The sequence below is a fragment of the Haliotis rufescens genome, unplaced genomic scaffold, assembly GCF_023055435.1.
Source record: "Haliotis rufescens isolate VD_foot unplaced genomic scaffold, xgHalRufe1.0.p SCAF_3, whole genome shotgun sequence".
NCBI classification, from domain to species: domain Eukaryota; kingdom Metazoa; phylum Mollusca; class Gastropoda; order Lepetellida; family Haliotidae; genus Haliotis; species Haliotis rufescens.
The window spans coordinates 61,698,551-61,721,465 of NW_025964001.1; the positions used below are offsets into that span (position 1 = coordinate 61,698,551).

At 43.7% G+C, this 22,915-nt stretch overlaps 1 protein-coding gene across 1 annotated transcript; it reads left to right on the top strand.

Moving 5' to 3' along the window:
• Positions 1-538: 538 nt before the first annotated feature.
• On the top strand, positions 539-20,040 carry LOC124132346 (uncharacterized secreted protein ARB_06907-like). The gene is made up of 13 exons (XM_046496230.2): positions 539-679; positions 1,394-1,510; positions 2,113-3,344; positions 4,033-4,163; positions 4,833-4,959; positions 5,707-5,806; positions 8,746-8,894; positions 10,801-11,167; positions 12,147-12,228; positions 13,321-13,428; positions 15,069-15,287; positions 16,514-16,695; positions 18,820-20,040. The coding sequence occupies exons 1-13, from the start codon at positions 611-613 to the stop codon at positions 18,955-18,957; spliced, it is 3,021 nt and encodes a 1,006-aa protein (XP_046352186.2). The 5' UTR covers positions 539-610; the 3' UTR covers positions 18,958-20,040.
• Positions 20,041-22,915: the final 2,875 nt, after the last annotated feature.

The following is a 22,915-nucleotide window of genomic DNA, read 5'->3' on the forward strand; positions in this document are numbered from 1 at the left end:
GATATGCCAATGTGACGCACTGTAACAGACGTTCTAATGGAAGAGGGCCTTTTCAACTATTTATCATACATTGTCATTTGATGAAAAAAAAATGGCTACCATCTTTGTACGGGAACACCGTTTATGTAAATTATCATTTCGATAACTTCAGAACCAAGAGAAGAAATTGACTATTTTTAACTATTAATCCTAGCTATTTACATCTGTATCGTTTTGGTATCTGGTGGTACGAAATTATTTGTTTAATCATGCGTCAGAAAATAGGTTGGTCTCAATGTATCAGGCTAACGTCTTTGACACTTAATTTAGTGTTATATGTTTTGAGGTAGGTATTATAACATTGCATTTTATACGACATCAAGCGTGGCTAAAAACATACGTTAGGTTCTCGTTTTGGTTGACATTATCATCATATTATGCAACATAATAATATTTATGGAATTGACTAAACATCGATTGGATTCATTTGACCCGTTTATTAACGACAATCGTGAACGGCTCTTGGGCAAACTCTCTGCAGGGTACAATATAAATTAGATTCAATGGAGCAATATACTCTGCCCTGTTTGGAGCTCTGAATGTGGGGCCAGCGTGTAAATAACACAACACGATGAAGATTTTGTATTTTGTTGTTTTCATGTTTATTATAAATTGTGAAGCTAAAAAGAAGGATTCTAATGTAAGAAAACCCATTTTATGACATACATTCACTTGTCACATCATGACATAATGCAGTAACTGAAAAAAGGCTTTAAGTAGGTCTGTTCCATTGTTTACGGATGTGACGTCAACTATTTTATTGTTTACCTGGGCATTTGCTCATAATATCAACCATTGGTTAGTCTGGCCCAGAGTCAGATATTTATAGACAGCCATGATATTGCTGGAATATTGCTGGAAAATTGCTGAATGCCGCATAAAACAATAAACAAATCTTTTGAGCCAAATGTATATACCCTTGGCATTGCTTTTGAGTAAGTAAGTGAGTATGGTTTTACGCCGCTTTTAGCAATATTCCAGCAATATCACGGCGGGGGACACCTGAAATGGGCTTCACACATTGTACCCATGTCGGGAATCGAACCCGGGTCTTAGGCGTGACGAGTTAACGCTTTAACCACTAGGCTACACCACCACCCCCTCATTGCTTTGGAAGGGGAGGAGGGTGTGTGTGTACATGTTTGGTCAGAATATTAATTATTTGAGACAGTAAGTTTTGACAAACAAATAGTTGTTTCATTTTGTCCCTGACACAAATATCCTTAAAATTCAATGGTTTTGGTGGACCAGAGACGATAATCTGGTACATGCATGGTTTCTATCTGGACCTTCTGTCTGATATATATATATATATATATATATATATATATACTAATTCTACCCCTGCTTTCAGACTTCATACAAGGAATTTTTAGAGAATGAAGACACACGTCTGTCAAAGAAAGGTGCTAAATGCAGTCTGAAGAAGATGACTCGCAGAAGCTTAGAGAATATACGACTTGTCTCTCAGGTGTGTGAATATAATAATGAAAGTAAGATCATCTTCGCAGTTACTAGAGCTACAATCTATGCATCATTGTAACATGGTATAGTGAGGTCTGAGTATAACATGGTACAGTGAGGTCTGAGTATAACATGATATAGTGAGGTCTGAGTATAACATGGTATAGTGAGGTCTGAGTATACTATTGTCTCTTTGAAGATTTCTGTCAAATCATGTGGATGTCTTCATCACTGAGATATTCAGAAAATTACTTCTTTTTTATTCCCCACCTCAAAGTGGAAAGGGGATATAGGAATGGCTGCTGTCCATCTGTCCATCACTTTCTTTTCTGGAGAAGAGCTAAAAAAACATGAAAGATATCTTAACCAAACTTGGCACATAAATAGGCCTAGTGTTGAACTGGTGCCTTTTGATAGTATGGGATTTAAAAAAAATATTTTTTCAAGTTTCCATAACAATGACTCTGACTTAGGCTGAAAATGGTGGTAGTGCTTGTTTCCGGAGCAGATCTTGAAGACTGTAAATATTTCTTTCCTTGCACACAACTGGAAATGTCATATGGGCAGGGGATATGAGTATTTCATGCTTGTTTTTTCTGCTATTTTCAGGATGATGGCACAGCCCGTTGCATCATCCAGTATCTCTTGGACTACCCAGACGATGGTTTCCTTTGGTCCGTCCTTGGGAATATATACCTTCTCAGGAAAGATCCAGTAGCCTCCCAAATCAATGCATGCTTTAAACAAGCCAACAAATACACAGGACAATACACGCCATTCATTAAAGACTGGAATTTTATTGGACCATTTGTGATTGGCAAAATGGAACTGGATGGAGATCCAATTGAGGCATTTGGTGGAATAAGAAATGTCTCAAAATACCGTTTTCGTAAAGAGAGCAAATTCTTTTCTGAGTTGGTACCAGAGGGTGAAGTGAATTGGATGTCATACCACCAAAAGTCGAAGGATCAAATGTTAAAGGTCACACCAAAGGTCAACTGGAATGACCTTGTGAGCTCGCTTGGGTCGATGGGAATAACTGAATGGCAGGGATGGATAGTTGGAGATTTTGCCGTCAATGTAGACCATTTAAATTTCATCGTCCAGTGTATGGGCGTAAGCTCTGTGTATGTGGATGGGATGTTGTATGTTGGGGATTTATATCATCGAAGTAAATTTTCATTTGGCGTCGGTCTCAGTCGAGGGATACATTCACTCCATATTAGGCTGAGGGCAAAGGTATCGGCAACTTTTAACTGTGTTTTAACAACCATGTCGAAAAACTTTGAAGTGTTAGCCCCAACCTTCCTTCCTGACTTATACAATGGTAATATATTTGGCAGATACATCTCTATACCTGTAGCAAATTATCATCCGACCAGATGGGTAAAAAATTTTCGTTTGATGGTCACAGACCAGTCAGAAGGAGAGATGCTCGAAATGAAACCTTTGAAAAACGAACTTGCTTTGGCACCTGGGCAAATCAGGCCTTTCCATGTTAAAATCATAAATAAATCTCCGAAAATATTATCTTCTTGTCGGGACATAGAAGTTGAGATAGCCATATCCACATCAGAGGGGGAAGAGAACTTTCCGCTCAATATACGATGTCGCAAAGCAGGAGAGTCTTTCCTGTTCACATTTTTGGACCATGACGGGTCAATACAGCATGGGGCAGCGGTTCAACCAATCAGATCATGTAGTGGCCAGCTCTGTCCGATCGTATTGTCTCTTCATGGCACGACAGTACCACCACAAAACCAGGCTGACAGTTACAAGAAAATGGTGGACAAGGAGTTCGAGTTTGGAGTTGAGCATGCTTGGCTTGTAGCACCTACAAGGTAGAGACATAATCCGAACAATTTATATTATGTATCAAAATAAAATTCTCCTTTTAGCTCCCCTTAACTGTTGTAAAGTTTTACCATGTTGACATCTTCTCATCTTCCTGAGGCAAGGGCGTTAACTGACTATAAAAGTCCAGTTTCCACCCTTGCTGAACTAGACTGGAATTTCCAGGCTCAATCATAGCGCAACCAGTGGCAATGACAAGTTATGTTCCCTTCTATGTCCCTCCTACTGACCAATCAGATTTAATTTCTCATATCGCTTGCATTTGCAAAATGGCGGTGCCCAGTCAAGAGGATCTGATCATAATCGATAATAAAATGGGTCTTACCCTACAACGTGGATCAAATCACTTGAACAGCTTGATTAAAAAAGAAAAGATTTTCAAAATATCTCTTTGCCTCGGGAAGATGACATCTTTGATGAAAGCATAAAGGGCTGTTAATTATTGTATTGAGATCCATGGCAGCTATATTGGAAAAATATTTTTTGCCCATTTCACGGCCATGTTTGCTTGTATCATGTGCATTATGCATTCTGATATGTGATAAACATATTGAATGTGGAACAATGATGTTTCTTGTATTTTGGTATTTTGTTATAGATTAATGTGATCACATTCACTTTTGACTTTGAGTTCACATCTGTGAGGTTCACACAAATTCTTTTACTTCCTGTCAGACATGGAGCCCACAACTGGGAGGGGCCTGGTGCACTGACAGCAATGTCGGCCATGTTTGCCCTGACAGATATTGTCCACGACTCGGCCTGGATAGAGGACAAGGCAGACCCACACCATGTCATATTTGCAGGTAACTTCACCCATCCCTCATATAGTCAAGGAATAACTTTTATAACAGCATCTCACCAAGCATGGAAAGGTGCCAGACCGAGAAATGTACACAATATTTTACTATTTTGGACACAAAATATGTCCAAAAGCATTTATCATACCTCCATGTGAGAATGATGAGATCTGGTCCACATGATCTGTTTTAAGTACTACGTATCCTGCCTTGGAGGGAAATAAATTTCTCAGCAGGTGAATAAATCTCTTATACCCCGCCACCAGAAGACAGGCTGCACATGGATTTCTAAGAGGCAGAATAAATCCCTTATACCCCACTTCGATGCAAAAAGCCGCACACTTTTTCCGAGTCATTGAAAGTCACGTGACATAGCACAAGCTAATCTCTGCTCAATCGAACAGCTGTTTTCTATCAATTTTGAGTTTGTTTTAATTCTTTTACAATGTCATTTTAAAACATGTTGGTAAGTTAAATTCATTGTAGCAGGATCACGAGGGGTACATGGGGTTTTATGCATCCCTCATTAAGTTTGATACCACTTGCCTGCAGCTTGTGGTATAAAACGTAACATGGAATACATAAAACCCCATCTACCCCTCGTGATGCTGCTACAACTCATAATATGGACTGTAGACTTTCCAGTGAATAAAATCATATATGCCTCTGTGATAGGCCACTCCATGGGGGGTCACGGGGCGTGGCACTTGGCGACCCACTTCCCTGACCGGGCGCTGGCCCTAGTGTCCCTGGCGGGCTGGATTAAGAAGGAGGAGTACGGAGACAGCAACCTGTTCTTCAAGTGAGGAGACACTTTCAACATAATTACCAGATTTATCTTTTCAAACAAGCATGGAATAATCATATCCCCTGCCACTATGTCTGGTTTTGTGCAAGGCAAGAAATATTAACGGGTTTCAAGATCGGCTCAGGAAGCCAGCACTACCACCATTTTCAATCTAAGTCAAAGTTGTCGCTTTGGAAATTTGAAAAATAAATTTTTGAAATACCCCAAACTATTAACGGGTTTCAAGATTGGCTCAGGAAGCCAGCACTACCACCATTTTCAATCTAAGTCAAAGTTGTCGCTTTGGAAATTTGAAAAATAAATTTTTGAAATACCCCAAACTATCAAAAGGCACCAGTTCACCACAAGATCTATCTATGTGCCAAGTTTGGTTAAGATATCTCTCATGGGTTTTTAGTTCTGCTCCGGTAACAAAACGTGACGGAAGGACGGTTGGACAGCACCCATTCCTATATTCCCCTTTCACTTCGTAGCTCTGGATAATAAACAATTAAGTCTTTTTTTTTGAACAGTTCGGAGCACAAGTTTGCCTTTTCTTCTGAGGTGCCACAATTTATTCTGCAGAGTTGTGTCCCTTTGGTGTGCAAGAAACTTAGGATCGTGAGTTCTGTGCTTATGGGTTTCATCAAAGTGGTAAACATCTGAGACTTGCATCGGTTTGGGATTTCATCACATGTCAAACGGACATGATATATTTATGATACTGTGCATTGCGATGTTGACTCTCTCGCTTCATTTCAGACATGACCTGTCAACCAGTCATACTGACCCAGCGGTCAAGGCCGTCATGGAGGCATGTATTGGGGAGAACGATGCTGACAGACATGTCTCCAATCTTCAGGTAATGACCTACAGGGCATTGTGGGAAGTCAAGAATAGAACATACACCATAGCAAGGCCGACCTGAAGTTAGGGCCTCTGTCTTACCCGTGAGGATCTGGGGTAGAATAGGTCTTGAGCAACCCATGCTTGCCGTAAGAGGTGACTATGCTTGCCGTGAGAGGCGACTATGCTTGCCGTGAAGGGCGACTATGCTTGCCTTGAGAGGCGACTATGCTTGCCGTGAGAGGCGACTATTCTTGCCGTGAGAGGCGACTATGCTTGCCGTGAGAGGCGACTATGCTCGCCGTGAGAGGCGACTATGCTCGCCGTGAGAGGCGACTATGCTCGCCGTGAGAGGCGACTATGCTCGCCGTGAGAGGCGACTATGCTTGCCGTGAGAGGCGACTATGCTTGCCGTGAGAGTGAATAACAGGATCCAGGGTAGAATAGGTCTTCATCTTCATCTTCATCTCCCTGAGGCAAGACTAAAAAAACTAATAGTCTTGGTTCTCAGGCACCGCCCGCATTATCACAAAGTTTGCTGCACATTTCGTTTTTATTTCCATTTTTTAAATAAAAATCCTTAAATATTCCAAGTCCAACGGTAGTCAGATACTGTATTCCCATATGTTACTCATCAAGGAATACGTTTATGTAGGGAGGCCCTTTCCCAGGTTGATTGAACACAACTGTTTATGTGGTGACACAGCTGTTTAATTGGTAATATACTAGTTTGCACAACAAAAAAACAAACAAACAATGCCCGCCCGCACTATATTTTCAAAAGCAATTGCCTGAGAAGTAATTCTTTTCTTTTTGTTAAAGCCGAAGGGAGTTAACTGACTATAATAGTCCAGTTTCCACCCTTGCTGAACTAGGGTGGAATTCTGGAGTATTTTTTGCCTGGACCAACGAGTCCATGCATAGTAAAAAAAACATATTGCGTATCGAACTAGACATCCACTTCGTAAACAACATGGATTTCAAAGTGAGGATTTCAGTCGACTGCAGGATTTGCAAAGCATGTGTACCGCCAACTTGGCGTCAACAGATATGTTGCAAATATTTTCATGTTTTTAATCCAGGTGCTCAAATGATTTGATGCACTTCGTGGGGTGAGACCCATTTTATTACAATATAGCTCTTGATTATCGTCCAGAGCGATCTGTGCGATGGAATCTTATTGGTCAATAAGAGGGACACGGAAGGGACATAAGTCGTAATAGCCACTGGTGGCGCTACGATTGAACCTGGAAATTCCAGCTTAGTTCGGCAAGGGTTGAAACTGGACTTTCATAGTCAGTTAACACCTTGCCTCGGAAAGATGCCCGTGCTTGTCGTAAGAGGCGACTAATGAGATCGGGTTGTCAGGCTTGGTGATTTGGCTGATGAATTTTATCGTGTCCCAATTGTGTAGATTGATGCTCATGATGTTAATCACTGGATGGTCTGGTCCAGACTGGATTATTTACAAACCGCCATCATATAGCTGGAATATTGCTGAGTGAGGCATTAAAACAACAAACAACCAACATCATTGCTTGGAACCCGTGAAGATCCCGGGTAGAGAATAGGTCTTAAGCAACCTATGCTTGCTGTAAATGGCAACTATGCTTGTCCATAGAGTCACTGAAAAAAATGTGTCGCTTGAGAGGGTTTTAATATGCTGATAGCTTTTTCCAAGATGACAGTTATACCAGGGCTACAAGATTGATGCATTTTATCCTAGTATGACCATGGAAAGGATATGTTCCATTTTGGAATGCTGAATTTGTCTATGATTGATACAATCTTATTAAAATCCGATCATTGGCTCCGATATGAAACCTCTCTGCATAAAAATGTGAGGTCACCTCCATAGTGACCGCCTCCATGGTCTAGTGGATATAGCGTCTGCCCCAAGAGTGGAAAGTAGGTGGTTTGATCCCCAGTCGTGTCATACCAAAAGACACACACATGTGAAGCACATCGCTATATAAGGGTAGTAATCATGAACAGGATATTAAAGCCAATTTCACCTCACCTCATCCCAAGGAGGTCGTATAAGGGCGACTTTCTGATCAGTGTTGAGTCTTCTAAATTCTCGGTACACTTGAGCAAAACATTCAGACAAGCATATCTTATTTCTGCATCATGAAAACAAATATCATCAAGGAAAATATGATGCTGGGCTATAATATTGTTGTGGATATGTTATTCATCCTGTCATTTGTGAGGCCATGCTATCTACTCCCAAAAGGGTTACTATGGCGGGTATATTTGTGTTCTGTGCCGGTTTTCGTTGGTCAGGGTCCACCATCTTCCCAAGGCAAGGGAGTTTACTGACTATAAAAGTCCTTTTTCCACCGTTGCTAAACTAGGCTGGAATTCCGGAGTTACATTTTGGCAAAATCACGCAACGAACTAGACATCAGGTGCGATGATTTCAATGTGAAGATTTCGATCGACTGAAAGATTTGCATAGCATGTGTACCGTCTACTGGGCATCGACAAAGATTTTCCAAATCTTTCCATGTTTTTAATCACTTCTTTGATGCACTTCGCGAGGTAAGACCTGTTTTATTACAATATAGATCTTGATTATCAATCTGATTGCCTCGACTGGGCACCACCATTTTGTTTGAAGCAAATGCAAGTGAGGGACATAGAAGGGACATAACTCGTAAGTCAGTGGCACTGCGGTCGAGCCATGAAATTCCAGCGTAGTTCGGCAAGGGTGGAAACTGGACTTTTGTAGTCAGTTAACGCCCTTGCCTCGGGAAGATGAGGACTCACCTGACTCAGCCTTCTATGTTTACCTAGACAGGTATAGGAGAAAAGGTTCTGATTTTAATGAGATTGTGATTCATGGGAGCCATTGTTCCCTGACTGAATTTACCTGTGAACTATTGAAATATGTATGCAAACATTGATAGATGATGGCAGGGTACGTTTCAAGGTGATATGAATTCATTCCAGCACGTCCCGGTGTTGGCCCGTATTGGGGGTGGTGACCGGACTGTCCACCCCTTCTTCGTGCGGCGGATGTACCGTCTGCTGCAGGAGTACCGAGTGCCGGTCAACTACACCGAGCTGGCTGGCAAGGAGCACTGGTGGTGGGACACCTGGTGAGACGGGCGGGTGTCTTGGTGGGTGGGGGACACGTGGTGAGTCGGATGGGGTGTCTTGGGGGGTAGGGGACGGATGGGGTGTCTTGGGGTGTGGGGGACACGTGGTGAGACGGATGGGGTGTCTTGGGGGGTGGGGCACACGTGGTGAGACGGATGGGGTGTCTTGGAACATGTGGTGAGACAGGCAGGGCGTCTTGGTGGGTGGGGGACATGTGGTGAGACGGGCGGGATGTCTTGGGGGGTGGGGGACACGTGGTGAGTCGGATGGGGTGTCTTGGGTAGGGGACGGATGGGGTGTCTTGGGGGGTGGGGGACACTTGGTGAGAAGGGCGGGGTGTCTTGGTTGGTGGGGGACACGTGGTGAAACGGATGGGGTGTCTTGGGGGGTGGGGGACACGTGGTGAGACGGATGGGGTGTCTTGGGGGGTGGGGCACACGTGGTGAGACGGGTGGGGTGTCTTGGGGACATGTGGTGAGACAGGCAGGGCGTCTGGGTGGGTGGGGGACACGTGGTGAGACGAGCGGGGTGTCTTGGTGGGTGGGGGACATGTGGTGAGACGGGTGGGGTGTCTTGGTGGGTGGGGGACATGTGGTGAGACGGGTGGGTGTCTTGGTGGGTGGGGGACACGTGGTGAGACGGGCAGGGTGTCTTGGTGGGTGGGGGACACGTGGTGAGACGGGCAGGGTGTCTTGGTGGGTGGGGGACACGTGGTGAGACGGGCAGGTTGTCTTGGTGGGTGGGGGACACGTGGTGAGATGGGTTGGGTGTCTTGGTGAGTGGGGGACACGTGGTGAGACGGGCGGGTTGTCTTGGTGGGTGGGGGACACGTGGTGAGATGGGTGGGGTGTCTTGGTGGGTGGGGGACACGTGGTGAGACAGGCAGGTTGTCTTGGTGGGTGGGAGCACGTGGCGAGACGGGTGGGGTGTCTTGGTGGGTGGGGGACACGTGGTGAGATGGGTGGGGTGTCTTGGTGGGTGGGGGACACGTGGTGAGACGGGCAGGTTGTCTTGGTGGGTGGGGGACACGTGGTGAGATGGGTGGGGTGTCTTGGTGGGTAAGGGACGTGTGAGACGGGCAGGTTGTTTTGGTGGGTGGGGGACACGTGGTGAGATGGGTGGGGAGTCTCGGGGGGTAGGGGACGGGTGGGGTGTCTTGGTGGGTGGGGGACACGTGGCGAGATGGGCGGGTTGTCATGGTGGGTGGGGGACACGTGGTGAGACGGGCAGGGTGTCTTGGTGGGTGGGGGACACGTGGTGAGACGGGCAGGTTGTCTTGGTGGGTGGGGGACACGTGGTGAGACGGGCGGGGAGTCTTGGGGGGTATGGGACATGTGGTGAGATGGGTGTTTTTTTTTTGTGAACATGTGGGCGAAGGGGGTGTCCTTGGTCACATGTGGTGAGATGGGTTGGGTGTCTTGGTGGTTGGGGGACACGTGGTGAGAAGGGCGGGTTGTCTTGGTGGGTGTGGGACACGTGGTGAGATGGATGGGGAGTCTTGGGGGGTAGGGGACGGGTGGGGTGTCTTGGGGGGGGTGGGGGACATGAGGTGAGATGGGTTAGGTGTCTTGGTGAACATGTTGGCGAAGGGGGTGTCCTTGGTCACATGTGGTGAGATGGGTTGGGTGTCTTGGGGTTTGGGAGATGCACGGTGTGTCTGATGGGTTGTGTGTTTGGGGTCAAGTGTGTTCTTTATAGAATGACATGTCATCACTATCAAAATTTGAGTTGTATATATCATTCAGTTTCAGTTTTAGACAAGCAGACTTTTCTCATTAATGACTAGAATTAAATTGCTGGGAGTGCCAGTTAACGCAAGTCAAGTTTCCCTTTAAGTGAACCAGCACCATACATTATCACAGTAATTAATGCTTGTGACTCAGGATGCCCTACTTTCTATGCCAGGGAGACGAACGATGGTGGCGTGGTCAACGACCAGCAGCTGCGTGACTTCAAGTCCAGGCACATCACCTCTCATCTGAACAGCAGGAGTTGTTCCACGGATGACGATGACTGTGGCGAGGACTCAGGCGAGAATAAATACTCCCAGCATGCAGCTGAAGATCAGTTCACACTGACGACAGTCAACCCTGCTTTTGGCGAGGGTTTAAGGGGGGTGAGAATTCTGAGTCAACTCGTCCCATACAGACTGAGTACTGTGGAGGGCAGAGTGTCAGGAAATACTGTTCACCTGACAACTAGGAATGTGTGGAGGTTTAGAATTAAGGAGCCCAAACAGAGAAAAGTTCATTGGATGGAAAGATTTATCAGGGTGAGTTTTTATTCAAATTGATTTGCTTGGCCTATGGATCTGTCAATAAAAAAATTACAATTTTGAGAACATCCTTTCTCCCCTTCCCATTTCTCATTTCAGTGATTAAATAATTCAAAGCAAGTTAGCATGGGAATTGATGTAAAACTCTATCTTTACCCAAACTGCATTACTTTTAAGAGGTCATCAGTTTATGTAAGCCATGGGAGTCAAGTAATTAAGAGAGAGAGGCCAGAGTTTTCATATATTTAGCAACCTATGCTTGTCGTAAGAGGCGACTAATGGGATCGAGTGGTCAGGCTCGCTGACTTGGTATGTGCATGTCATCATATCCCACCCAATTGCATGGATCGATGCTCATGATGTCAGTCACTTGATTGTCTGGTCCGATTCGAATATTTACAGACCGGTCATGTGGGTGGAACATTGCTAAACAAACAAACAAATAAACAAACAAACTTACATAAATAACATTGTGAGATAAAGGTGGGGGTCTTTGTTTGTCTTTTCTTTCTTTCATTCATCTGTTGGTTCATCCTTAATGTCATCGTATCCCAAATGCGTAGATCGATGCTCATGATATCAATCACTGTATTGTTTCGTCCAGACTTGATCATTTACACACTGCCGTCACATAGCTAGAATGTTGCTGAATGTGGCGTTAAACACTATTAAAGTAGTTCAGAGTCCAGACATGCTACATTGTCAATACTTCACAGGTGTGTAAATAATCAAGTCTGGACCAGACAATCCAGTGATTGATATAATAAGCATTGATCCACACACTTGGGATCGATGACATGCATCAACCAAGTCAGAGAGCCTGACCACCTGACCCCATTAGTCGCCTCTTACGACAAGCATAGTCGCCTTTTACGGCCAGCATGGGTTACTGAAGACCTATTCTAACCTGGATGTTCACAGGTCTTGTGTCATGTGAAGTGAGTGAGTAACTGATACCTTGTCTTGTTTGATGTAGCTTGATGGAGACTTCACGGTGGACAGAGACATGTTAGCAGAGATGGCCAAGAATGAAGACAGTCACTTGTCCTGGATTGATGGTGAGGATTACTACAGGGAATCCCCCAAACCCATTGTCATGACTGTGGATTGGATGAATAGTTCCTCCATGAACATTGAATTCCTGCACCATCAATATGTGGTCATTCTATCGGATATCGGGGCACCTGTTTAGGATCCAATGCTAGGATCTGCGGGTCATGGCTTCAAATCCAAAATGATCTCCGTTTATTGTACTTGAATTGTTGGCCAATGCCTTTGGGTTTCACTGAAATGGTAAACTATGATACGGCTTAGGTACTGGTTAAACCCAATTCATTCCATGATTGCTGTTTGGTCTGTGAGTCATATTATTCCTGGGCAAATATATTTTGCCCTCATCACCTGCATATTTTAAGACACTAGCAAAACTGTTAGAAATCAATGTGAAAGTAGGTAGGAAGCTGATTTCAAGCTGAGATGAATAAGGCCGTACAGACATGGTAGGTAATTCTGTTTGGGTCATGGATTTGTGTTGAGATTATCTCTTGAAACCATTTTTTTTTTGCGGTGGTGGGGGGTGGGCCACAACTAACTAACTAACTAACTAACTAACTAACTATTTAACTAACTAACTAACTAACTAACTAACTAACTAACTAACTAACTAACTAACTCACTCACTCACTCACTCACTCACTCACTCACTCACTCACTCACTCACTCACTCACTCACTCACTCACTCACTCACTCACTCACTCACTCACTCACTCACTCACTCACTCACTCACTCACTCACTCACTCACTCACTCACTCACTCACTCACTCACTCACTCACTCACTCACTCACTCACTCACTCACTCACTCACTCACTCACTCACTCACTCACTCACTCACTCACTCACTCACTCACTCACTCACTCACTCACTCACTCACTCACTCACTCACTCACTCACTCACTCATTTGACATTTCCAGAGTGCCCCAAATTATCCTACTTCATCAATGGAAACTGAACTCATAATTTAACAAAACTATGCATCAGTGTCTTTGTAACACAGCTGTGTAGGTAAATTTCCTTTCACAGATGTGTGGCTCTATGTTACTTTTAATGTATACCGTTCACTGCAATCTGTCTGTCTGGTTTGCAGGGGAGTGGGAGTTCGTTCATCGCAGCGTGTACGAGAGACGTGAGAGAGGCCCGGACAACCTAGGGCCTGCCAGGAGAGTGGCAGAGCGCCAGTTTTTGATCATTGTAGGTGAGGCAACAATTAACACATCATTACGCTGGGGCTTGCGAGGAGAGAGGTAACATTACAAATTATGATTTTTGCAGAAGGTTGTCTGCCTTTTGAAAGAAACAAGCGTGCACATTTCATGATGTTCTCTTGTCACATTATGCTCTATGAAGAATTGATATAAAATGTCAATGCCAGAGAATAACCATTCTTGATTATCTGACAAAACAGATTCCATTTGTCGTAATAGCTGTGAACATGATATAAACGGAGCACTGAAAATCAGTGACGACACCAGGTGTTCGCAAAAGGTTGGTTGGTTTGTTGTAGGGCTGGGACGAGTCAAAATTTACTACCTGGGTACCTGCCACCCTATTACCCGGCCCTACCCAGATACCCGCTATAGGTCTCAAGAGTTGGGTACAAAATGTACGAATGGGAATTGTTTTACCGCAGCCCTGGCAAAAACTATTTAGATACTTGTATAAAACAATCTGATCATGTATAATCTGCAGTTGATAGACGCTTTATCCTTACTTGAACATATAAAAGTCAGAACGGATGCCTGCATAGTGAGAAAGTGCTATACTTGTAGTGTAACCATTGAGTTTTATTGTTAATGTCATTAAACAGTATGTTACGTGACTAACCACGGGTCCGTGTAGTCATGTGGGTACCCGGGTCCTACTCAGGACCCACCCGACCCGAGTACCCGAGTTACCCGTCCCAGCCCTAGTTTGTTGGTTTGTTGTTTTATGCCGCATTCAGCAATATTCCAGGTATATGACTGCGGTCTGTAAATAATCGAGTCTGGACCAGACAATCCAGTGGTTGATATCATGAGCATCGATCAACACAATTGGGATCGATGACATGCTTCAACCAAGTTAGCGAGCCTGACCACCTGATCCCGTTAGTCGCCTCTTACGACAAGCACAGTCGCCTTTTACGTCAAGCATGGGTTGCTGAAGACCTATTCTACCCCGGATCTTCACAGGTTGTTTGCAAAAGGTTGGCATGCCCTACCATACCACACCCCTTACAGTTGGCCCTCTGGCGGGATTGCAGGGAAGATATCTGTTCCCCAGTACTTTGTTGTCAAGTGGGGATGGGATGGTCAGGCTCTGTGTCCGAATGTGCGGAATGGTTCCAAGATGGCGGCTGTTGTTGGTCATGCTTTAATCACTGGTTTCTTGGTCCAGACCTGATGATGTACAAGCTGATGGGTGGAACATTGCTATGTAATAAAAGCAACGAAACCCTTTCCATAATCATAAGAAATCCATTGTACGATTCTGACTATATTATTTGCATGTGTTTATGAATTGTTATCAAATAGTGATGACACCAGGTGTTCGCCAAAGGGTGAACGTATCCTACTCAACTACTCAACACCTTTCGCCAAAAGGTGAATGTGTCCTACTCAACTCGTGGTATCTATCACAAACACATGCAAAGCCATGTCAAAATAGTGAACTGCCTCAGACATTATTTTGGTCACCTACAAAAATGCAAAGCAAGTTATATTGACTTGAGTGTTGATTGTTTAGGTACATATTGTTTTTATATGTTTATGTGATTTAGCATGACTAGAACAATATATTTGATAAAATAGTTAAAATAGATAAAACATAATTTTCCATGGCAAAATCATGCCTCAGGTACCCAAGGGTCAATGATGAAAAGCCACACGCTTTTGACGTCAGCTGTCTACATCGCTAACCAGTTCTACCTGACATCCGACACCACCGCCAGTATTGTACGTGACACCGATGTCACCCCTGACATGGTAGACAAGAGAAACATAATTCTCCTGGGAAGTCCCAACGAGAACCTCCTGACATCCACGACTCTTACTGGACTGGGTCTGTCTGTCTCTGGTGAGTCTGTAGATACATAGAGAAACTCCTGACATCCATGGCTCTTACTGGACTAGGTCTGTCGGTCTCTGGTGAGTCTGTAGATACATAGAGAACCTCCTGACATCCATGACTCTTACTGACTGGGTCTGTCTGTCTCTGGTGAGTCTGTAGATACATAGAGAACCTCCTGACATCCACGACTCTTACTGGACTGGGTCTGTCTGTCTCTGGTGAGTCTGTAGATACATAGAGAACCTCCTGACATCCATGACTCTTACAGGACTGGGTCTGTCTGTCTCTGGTGAGTCTGTAGATACATAGAGAACCTCCTGACATTCACGACTCTTACTGGACTGGGTCTGTCTGTCTCTGGTGAGTCTGTAGATACATAGAGAACCTCCTGACATCCATGACTCTTACAGGACTGGGTCTGTCTGTCTCTGGTGAGTCTGTAGATACATAGAGAACCTCCTGACATTCACGACTCTTACTGGACTGGGTCTGTCTGTCTCTGGTGAGTCTGTAGATACATAGAGAACCTCCTGACATTCACGACTCTTACAGGACTGGGTCTGTCTGTCTCTGGTGAGTCTGTAGATACATAGAGAACCTCCTGACATCCACGACTCTTACAGGACTGGGTCTGTCTGTCTCTGGTGAGTCTGTAGATACATAGAGAACCTCCTGACGTCCATGACTCTTACTAGAAGGGATCTGTCTGTCTCTGGTGAGTCTGTAGATACATAGAGAACCTCCTGACATCCATGACTCTTACTGGACTGGGTCTGTCTGTCTCGGGTGAGTCTGTAGATACATAGAGAACCTCCTGACGTCCATGACTCTTACTGGACTGGGTCTGTCTGTCTCTGGTGAGTCTGTAGATACATAGAGAACCTCCTGACATCCATGACTCTTACTGGACTGGGTCTGTCTGTCTCGGGTGAGTCTGTAGATACATAGAGAACCTCCTGACGTCCATGACTCTTACTGGACTGGGTCTGTCTGTCTTTGGTGAGTCTGTAGATACATAGAGAACCTCCTGACATCAGATTTCCAGGCAGCAGATGTTGCTAAGACATCAAACCCACCTCATGTCGTCTGTTTAGACTTGACAACATGAAAAAGACATTGCTTAAGAATCCTGTATTAATGGTTTATTTGTCCTCTTCGCGGCATGTATGTTTTAAACACCTTATTAACAAAAGGGAAATGTAGTCCTGAGAAACTTTTCTGCTGTGTGACAGATTCTGGAGAAACAGCGAGGTTGGGGAAATGCAAGTTCTCGGAGCAACGGACAGGTGTCCTCACACTGGCTCCTAATGGTCGGCGCCATCTTGCCTTGGTGCTCATGGGATTGTCTAAAGAAGGATTGATGGACATTATCTCCCTTGCCACGCCTACTATTCCACCAATGGCAAGGTCACCAGTAAGTATAAAGGGCTTATTAACAAGAAAGTTTGAGAAGGGCAAAAAGATCTTTGCATTATGGTATTTTAGGTTTAATACAATTCTGATTATATTAATTATCTTAACTTTAAACTTTGTTTTTTTATAATCAGTATGGAGAAAACAAATAAAATCTGCAAACAATGGTGTGACAATCCTGCTAACTACTGCTAACTAGTGCAGTCTTCTGCTAACTACTGCGAACTAGTGCAGACTCCTGCTGACTAGTGCTAACTAGTGCATACTCCTGCTAACTCGTGCATACTCCTGCTAACTAGAGCAGACTCCTGCTTACTACTGCTAACTAGTGCAGACTCCTGCTGACTAGTGCTAACTAGTGCATACTCCCGCTAACTAGTGCAGACTCCTGCTAACTAGTGCAGACTTCTGCTAACTAGTGCAGACTTCTGCTTACTAGTGCAGACTCCCGCTAACTACTGCTAACTAGTGCAGACTCCTGCTAACTACTGCTAACTAGTGCAGACTCCTGCTAACTACTGCTAACTAGAGCAGACTCCTGCTAACTACTGCTTACTAGTGCAGACTCCCGCTAACTACTGCTAACTAGAGCAGACTCCTGGTAACTACTGTTAACTAGAGCAGACTCCTGCTGACTAGTGCTAACTAGTGCATACTCCTGCTAACTAGTGCATAATCCCGCTAACTAGAGCAGACTCCTGCTAACTACTGCTAACTAGTGCAGACTCCTGCTGACTAGTGCATACTCCCGCTAACTAGTGCAGACTCCTGCTAACTAGTGCAGACTTCTGCTAACTAGTGCAGACTTCTGCTTACTAGTGCAGACTCCTGCTAACTACTGCTTACTAGTGCAGACTCCTGCTAACTACTGCTAACTAGTGCAGACTCCTGCTGACTAGTGCTAACTAGTGCATACTCCAGCTAACTACTGCTAACTATTGCAGACTCCTGCTAACCAGTGCTAACTATTGCAGACTCCTGCTAACTAGTGCATAATCCCACTAACTAGAGCAGACTCCTGCTAACTAGTGCAGACTCCTGCTAACTAGTGCAGACTCCTGCTAACTATTGCAGACTTCTGCTAACTAGTGCAGACTCCTGCTGACTAGTGCATAATCCCGCTAACTAGAGCAGACTCCTGCTAACTAGTGCAGACTCCTGCTGACTAGTGCTAACTAGTGCAGACTCCTGCTAACTAGTGCTTACTAATGCAGACTCCTGCTAACTATTGCAGACTCCTGCTAACTAGTGCAAATTCCTGCTAACTAGTGCAAACTCCTGCTAACTAGTGCTAACTATTGCAGACTCCTGCTAACTAGTGCAAATTCCTGCTAACTAGTGCAAACTCCTGCTAACTAGTGCTAACTATTGCAGACTCCTGCTAACTAGTGCAGACTTCTGCTAACTAATGCAGACTTCTGCTAACTAATGCAGACTTCTGCTTACTAGTGCAGACTCCTGCTAACTACTGCTAACTAGTGCAGACTCCTGCTAACTAGTGCTTACTAATGCAGACTCGTGCTTACTAATGCAGACTCCTGCTAACTAGTGCAGACTCCTGCTAACTAGTGCAAACTCCTGCTAACTATTGCTAACTAGTGCAGACTCCTGCTAACTAGTGCTAACTAATGCATACTCCTGCTAACTAATGCAGACTCCTGCTAACTAGTGCTTACTAGTGCTTACTAGTGCAGACTCTGGGTAACTAGTGCAGACTCCTGCTAACTAATGCAGACTCCTGCTAACTAGTGCAGACTCCTGCTAACTAATGCATACTCCTGCTAACTAGTGCTTACTAGTGCAGACTCTGGGTAACTAGTGCAGACTCCTGCTAACTAATGCAGACTCCTGCTAACTAGTGCAGACTCCCGCTAACTAATGCAGACTCCTGCTAACTAATGCATACTCCTGCTAACTAGTGCTTACTACTGCAGACCCCGGGTAACTAGTGCAGACTCCTGCTAACTAATGCAGACTCCTGCTAACTAATGCATACTCCTGCTAACTAGTGCAGACTCCTGCTGACTAGTGCTAACTAGTGTTTACTAGTGCAGACTCCTGCTGACACACTGCTGATTGCTGCTGACACACTGCTAACTGCTGTTGGCTCTACTCCTTGTTGCAGTTCTCTAACCTGGTCCCGGACTATGTGATCACTGGACCAGACTTTGGCTGGAAGGGCCCGGGGGGCTTCAGCTGTGCTGGTTTTTATGGCAACCAGTGGGAATACAGAAGTGATCTCTCCTCCTGCTCCTGTTACTGATGTTCGCTGTCTTGGCTGAGATGGAAGTGGGATGCAGATTATAACATGCTGACAGGCACCAGTTTAAAAATGTGTTTGCTTGAAAACAATTTCTTCATTTTGTTTCAGCCAATCCTAATGTCAACTGCATTGATTCAGAATGGACAAGGATCTGTATATTTATATTTATCATCCAAAACTGGGTCCCACAGGAGGTATCGCTTGTGTGAGATGGAGCAATATCTACATTGTAGGCATTGTCTTCAAACTGAAAAAGTTGGAAGAATGATATTGGATGATATAGATAAAATGTCACCCGCGTTACCGAGTGTCTCGGGAAGCCTCGGAGTTTTACCACTTTTATCAACTCGTGTTGATATATTTGATATCAAAAGACACTCGGGTGAGATTCTCTATATGTATATATGAAACATGTATGTATATATATGTGTATATATGAAACATGTATATATAATTGTCCCAATGGAGCAGGTAATGATGATATTGTTTCATAGCAAACATTTGTATTTTGATTGATCTCAAGTATTTAAGATTTTAACATTTTTAAAATGTTTTCAAATTTGTCAATACAACTCAATTTTTTCCACAGGACTTCAGTACAATCTTTGTTGGTTGTGTGTCATGCGGGACGTGATGCGTAAACATTCCATATTTTAGTATCAACTTACACTTCCCATGTCCCAGGCTCAAGTAGACCTGCTGCCCCAGTGATAAGTCTGGGATATTATTGACCACTATAGGTGTAGCGATTAATTGAGAAATTTCACCTGATATGGTACATGATACGTCTACTCATGCATCCATTCATGTTATAATTCTAAATCAGTTTTCAAAAAGTGTTCACCGGTTTGAAGTTTGTAATAACCTGGCCTGATAACAAATCGGAGCAGCATCACCTAACCGCCAATCACAAAACAGTATGCCACATCTGATTACATAATGCTGTTGGAACCAGCATAGATTAGCTATTCATGAACCTATTTTAGCCAAGCCACATGAAACATTTGAATTTCATACAAAAAGGTGCAAATTAACTGTTTTGATATGTATCGTATCATGACTCATTTATTATCTACAAGTTCAAACACATCGGGGTTCATAAAAATCATATATGCCCTTGGGTCATATCACGTCACGAGACAACAGTGTATTGTTTCTGTCATCCGGACGGCATTGTTGACATGACGTCATAGCTGGAGATTGTAGACGTCATTTGAAAAATTGTGGTTCCGCTGCTGTTGTGACTTGTATCCTAATAGGTAAATGCTAAACTTTGACTCTGTATGTAGACATCTTCTTCGGTAATAAATAGAACATTATATTCTCGCTCGGGAAATACCAGAATTTAGTCACTCTAGTCTCTTGTGTCGTAAACATCGTGACATGAACACTCATATGATATTCTCTACATATTGACCCCCAACCGATCACACTGTTTATATGCATTGTCTTTCCAATTGCCATTTAGATTTAGTTATAAACCATGTTCCACCCCCATGTTCCGTATGGAAGAAATGAAGAAGTAGTGAAAGCTTCCTTGAGGGAGTAACCATGGTAACATCAGTGCAATATGCTCCTGACATTACTTCATCAACATGATCATGATTATTGCACCAAAGGAGTTTCTTAAAACACCATATGTTGTGGACATGTTATTACACTACAGACCACCTCTGGGTCTAGTGGTAGAGCGTCAGCCCAGAGTGTGGAAGGTCCCGGGTTTGATTCCCGGCTGCGTCATACCAAAAGACGTTAAAAGGTGGTATTTGTTGTTACCTTGCCTGGCGCTCGGCATTAAGGGACTGAAAACAGGGACTGGTCGGCTCGGAATCAGTATACTGTGTCTGAGTGGGGTATTGATATTAAACTGCGGCATGGTATCTCAGTGTGCTAGCACTATAAATCGGCATCAGTCCGGACAAGTACAAGCAGCCACACACCTATTACACTGAGGTTTTTGATTGTTGATTGTACACATGATAACATTCTCCACCCCCACTCACCCCATCCAACAAACCTAAAAAAAAAATTTAAAAAAAAGGTTCCGATTGTACACATATAGCGTACAAACAATCAACTCTCCTTAAATGGCTGAGGTCATACCAAAAGACTTAACAGATGGTACTTGTTGTTACCCTGTCTGGCACTCGGCATCAAGGGGCTAAAACAAGGACTGGTTGGCTTGGAGTCAGTATACTGTGTCTGAGTAGGGTATCCATGTTTAAACTGCGGCATGGTATCTCAATGGGCTAGCACTGTAAAAGGGATATTAGTCCAGACAAGTACAAGCAGAGATACAGACAGACAGACATGCTGTCACTCAGTGAATGTATACTTTGAAATAAATGTTATCATTAGGATATGTACTTTGCAATGATATGAATTTTTGGTCATTTACATTTCAAACAAGGGGACTTACTTGACTTTAGTTGCCACATTCGGTGTTTCTATATTTCAATTAATGAAGAAAAGTAGGAAACTTACAATACCGGCACTTTTAGCGAAGGCTAGGCAGTGCATAGATCTGTTGGATTTGCTGAATTTAGAAACTGTTGGAAAGATGATCAACTTGAGTTGAATGTTTTACAAATTTGGTTACACTGTGCAAGAAATAAGAATGTTGTTACACTTTTGATACAATGTATACGTTTTTGAACATCAATGTCTTCACAGTGCGGCATTGAGTGGTAGGCAAAGCCAGCTGATGGCCAGGCACCATGAGGGTTGAGTGCAATAATCTTGAGCACGATGTTAAACCCCATTTCATTCCATCTCGCTTAATGTGTTAGGAAAGCCCAACATTAGATGTTAGCACTGGTAGGACCCTGACTAATTAATCCTGATCAGATTTAAACTAATGATCAACGAATCTTGGCAGGGCTGAGGTACGATCACTTTATGTTGCATATTGTGCCTTGCTGCGGTGTTACTGCTGCTATGCTTGTAATAGGAAAGTAACTTGCATGACATCAGGTGTAATGAATGGAAATGTGCTGCTTTTTTCATCTGTTTTACATTTTGTAAATAAAGCCCATGTTCTCTATTGGTTCCCATTCTGATTTTGTTTCATCAGCAAGCTGCCTTTTGGGGATTCTGGAGCAAGATATGAAGATCGACAGATAAGGATTAGGTGGGAACCAGGTTTAATTTTGGCAATGGTATGACATGTTACCTGATAGTTGTTTGTTGGTTGGTTTGTTGTTAACGCCCGCACTCAGCAATATTTCAGCTATATGACGGCGGTCTGTAAATAATCGAGTCTGGAACAGACAATCCAGTGATTAATATCATGAGCATCGATCCACGCAATTGGGATCGACAACATGCATCAACCAAGTCAGCGAACCTGACCACCCGATCCCGTCACTCGCCTTTTACGACAAGCATAGTCACTTTTACGGCAAGCATGGGTTGCTGAAGACCTATTCTACCCTGGAATCTTCACGGGTCTGTTACCTGATAGCATGGATCATAGGCGCTGATAGTACCCCAAATATTCCTGAATGCTGTAAAACAAATTATCACTAGCACCCTCCCTAGTGGCCTTGGCAGATGTTCCTATAGACAGGCACATGGGCCAGGCAAAGAGTCCGAGATAAAAGTATTAAAAAGCATTGCATTTTCAACTTCCAAGTGTGCAGTTCAGTGGCATCTGGAATGAACCATTTTATACCCACATTAACTGTTACTTGTTATGTATAGCAGATGCAAATGCTATACCACTGGTTGTATTCAGGCATGTGTTTTGGGTAGCTTATTCAATCCCTTCAATCTTTCACTTTTCATTGTTTTAGATAAACATCAATTTTTCCACTTTCAAAAGGGCACCCAATCAGTGCGACTGACATAGGCATAAACAACATGTTCTTCAACAGTTCATCATCACATTGCTAACATACTCAGATCTGTTGAAGCTTGTTGGCATTTGTTCATGTGTGACACCCTAGGTGACCCTTTC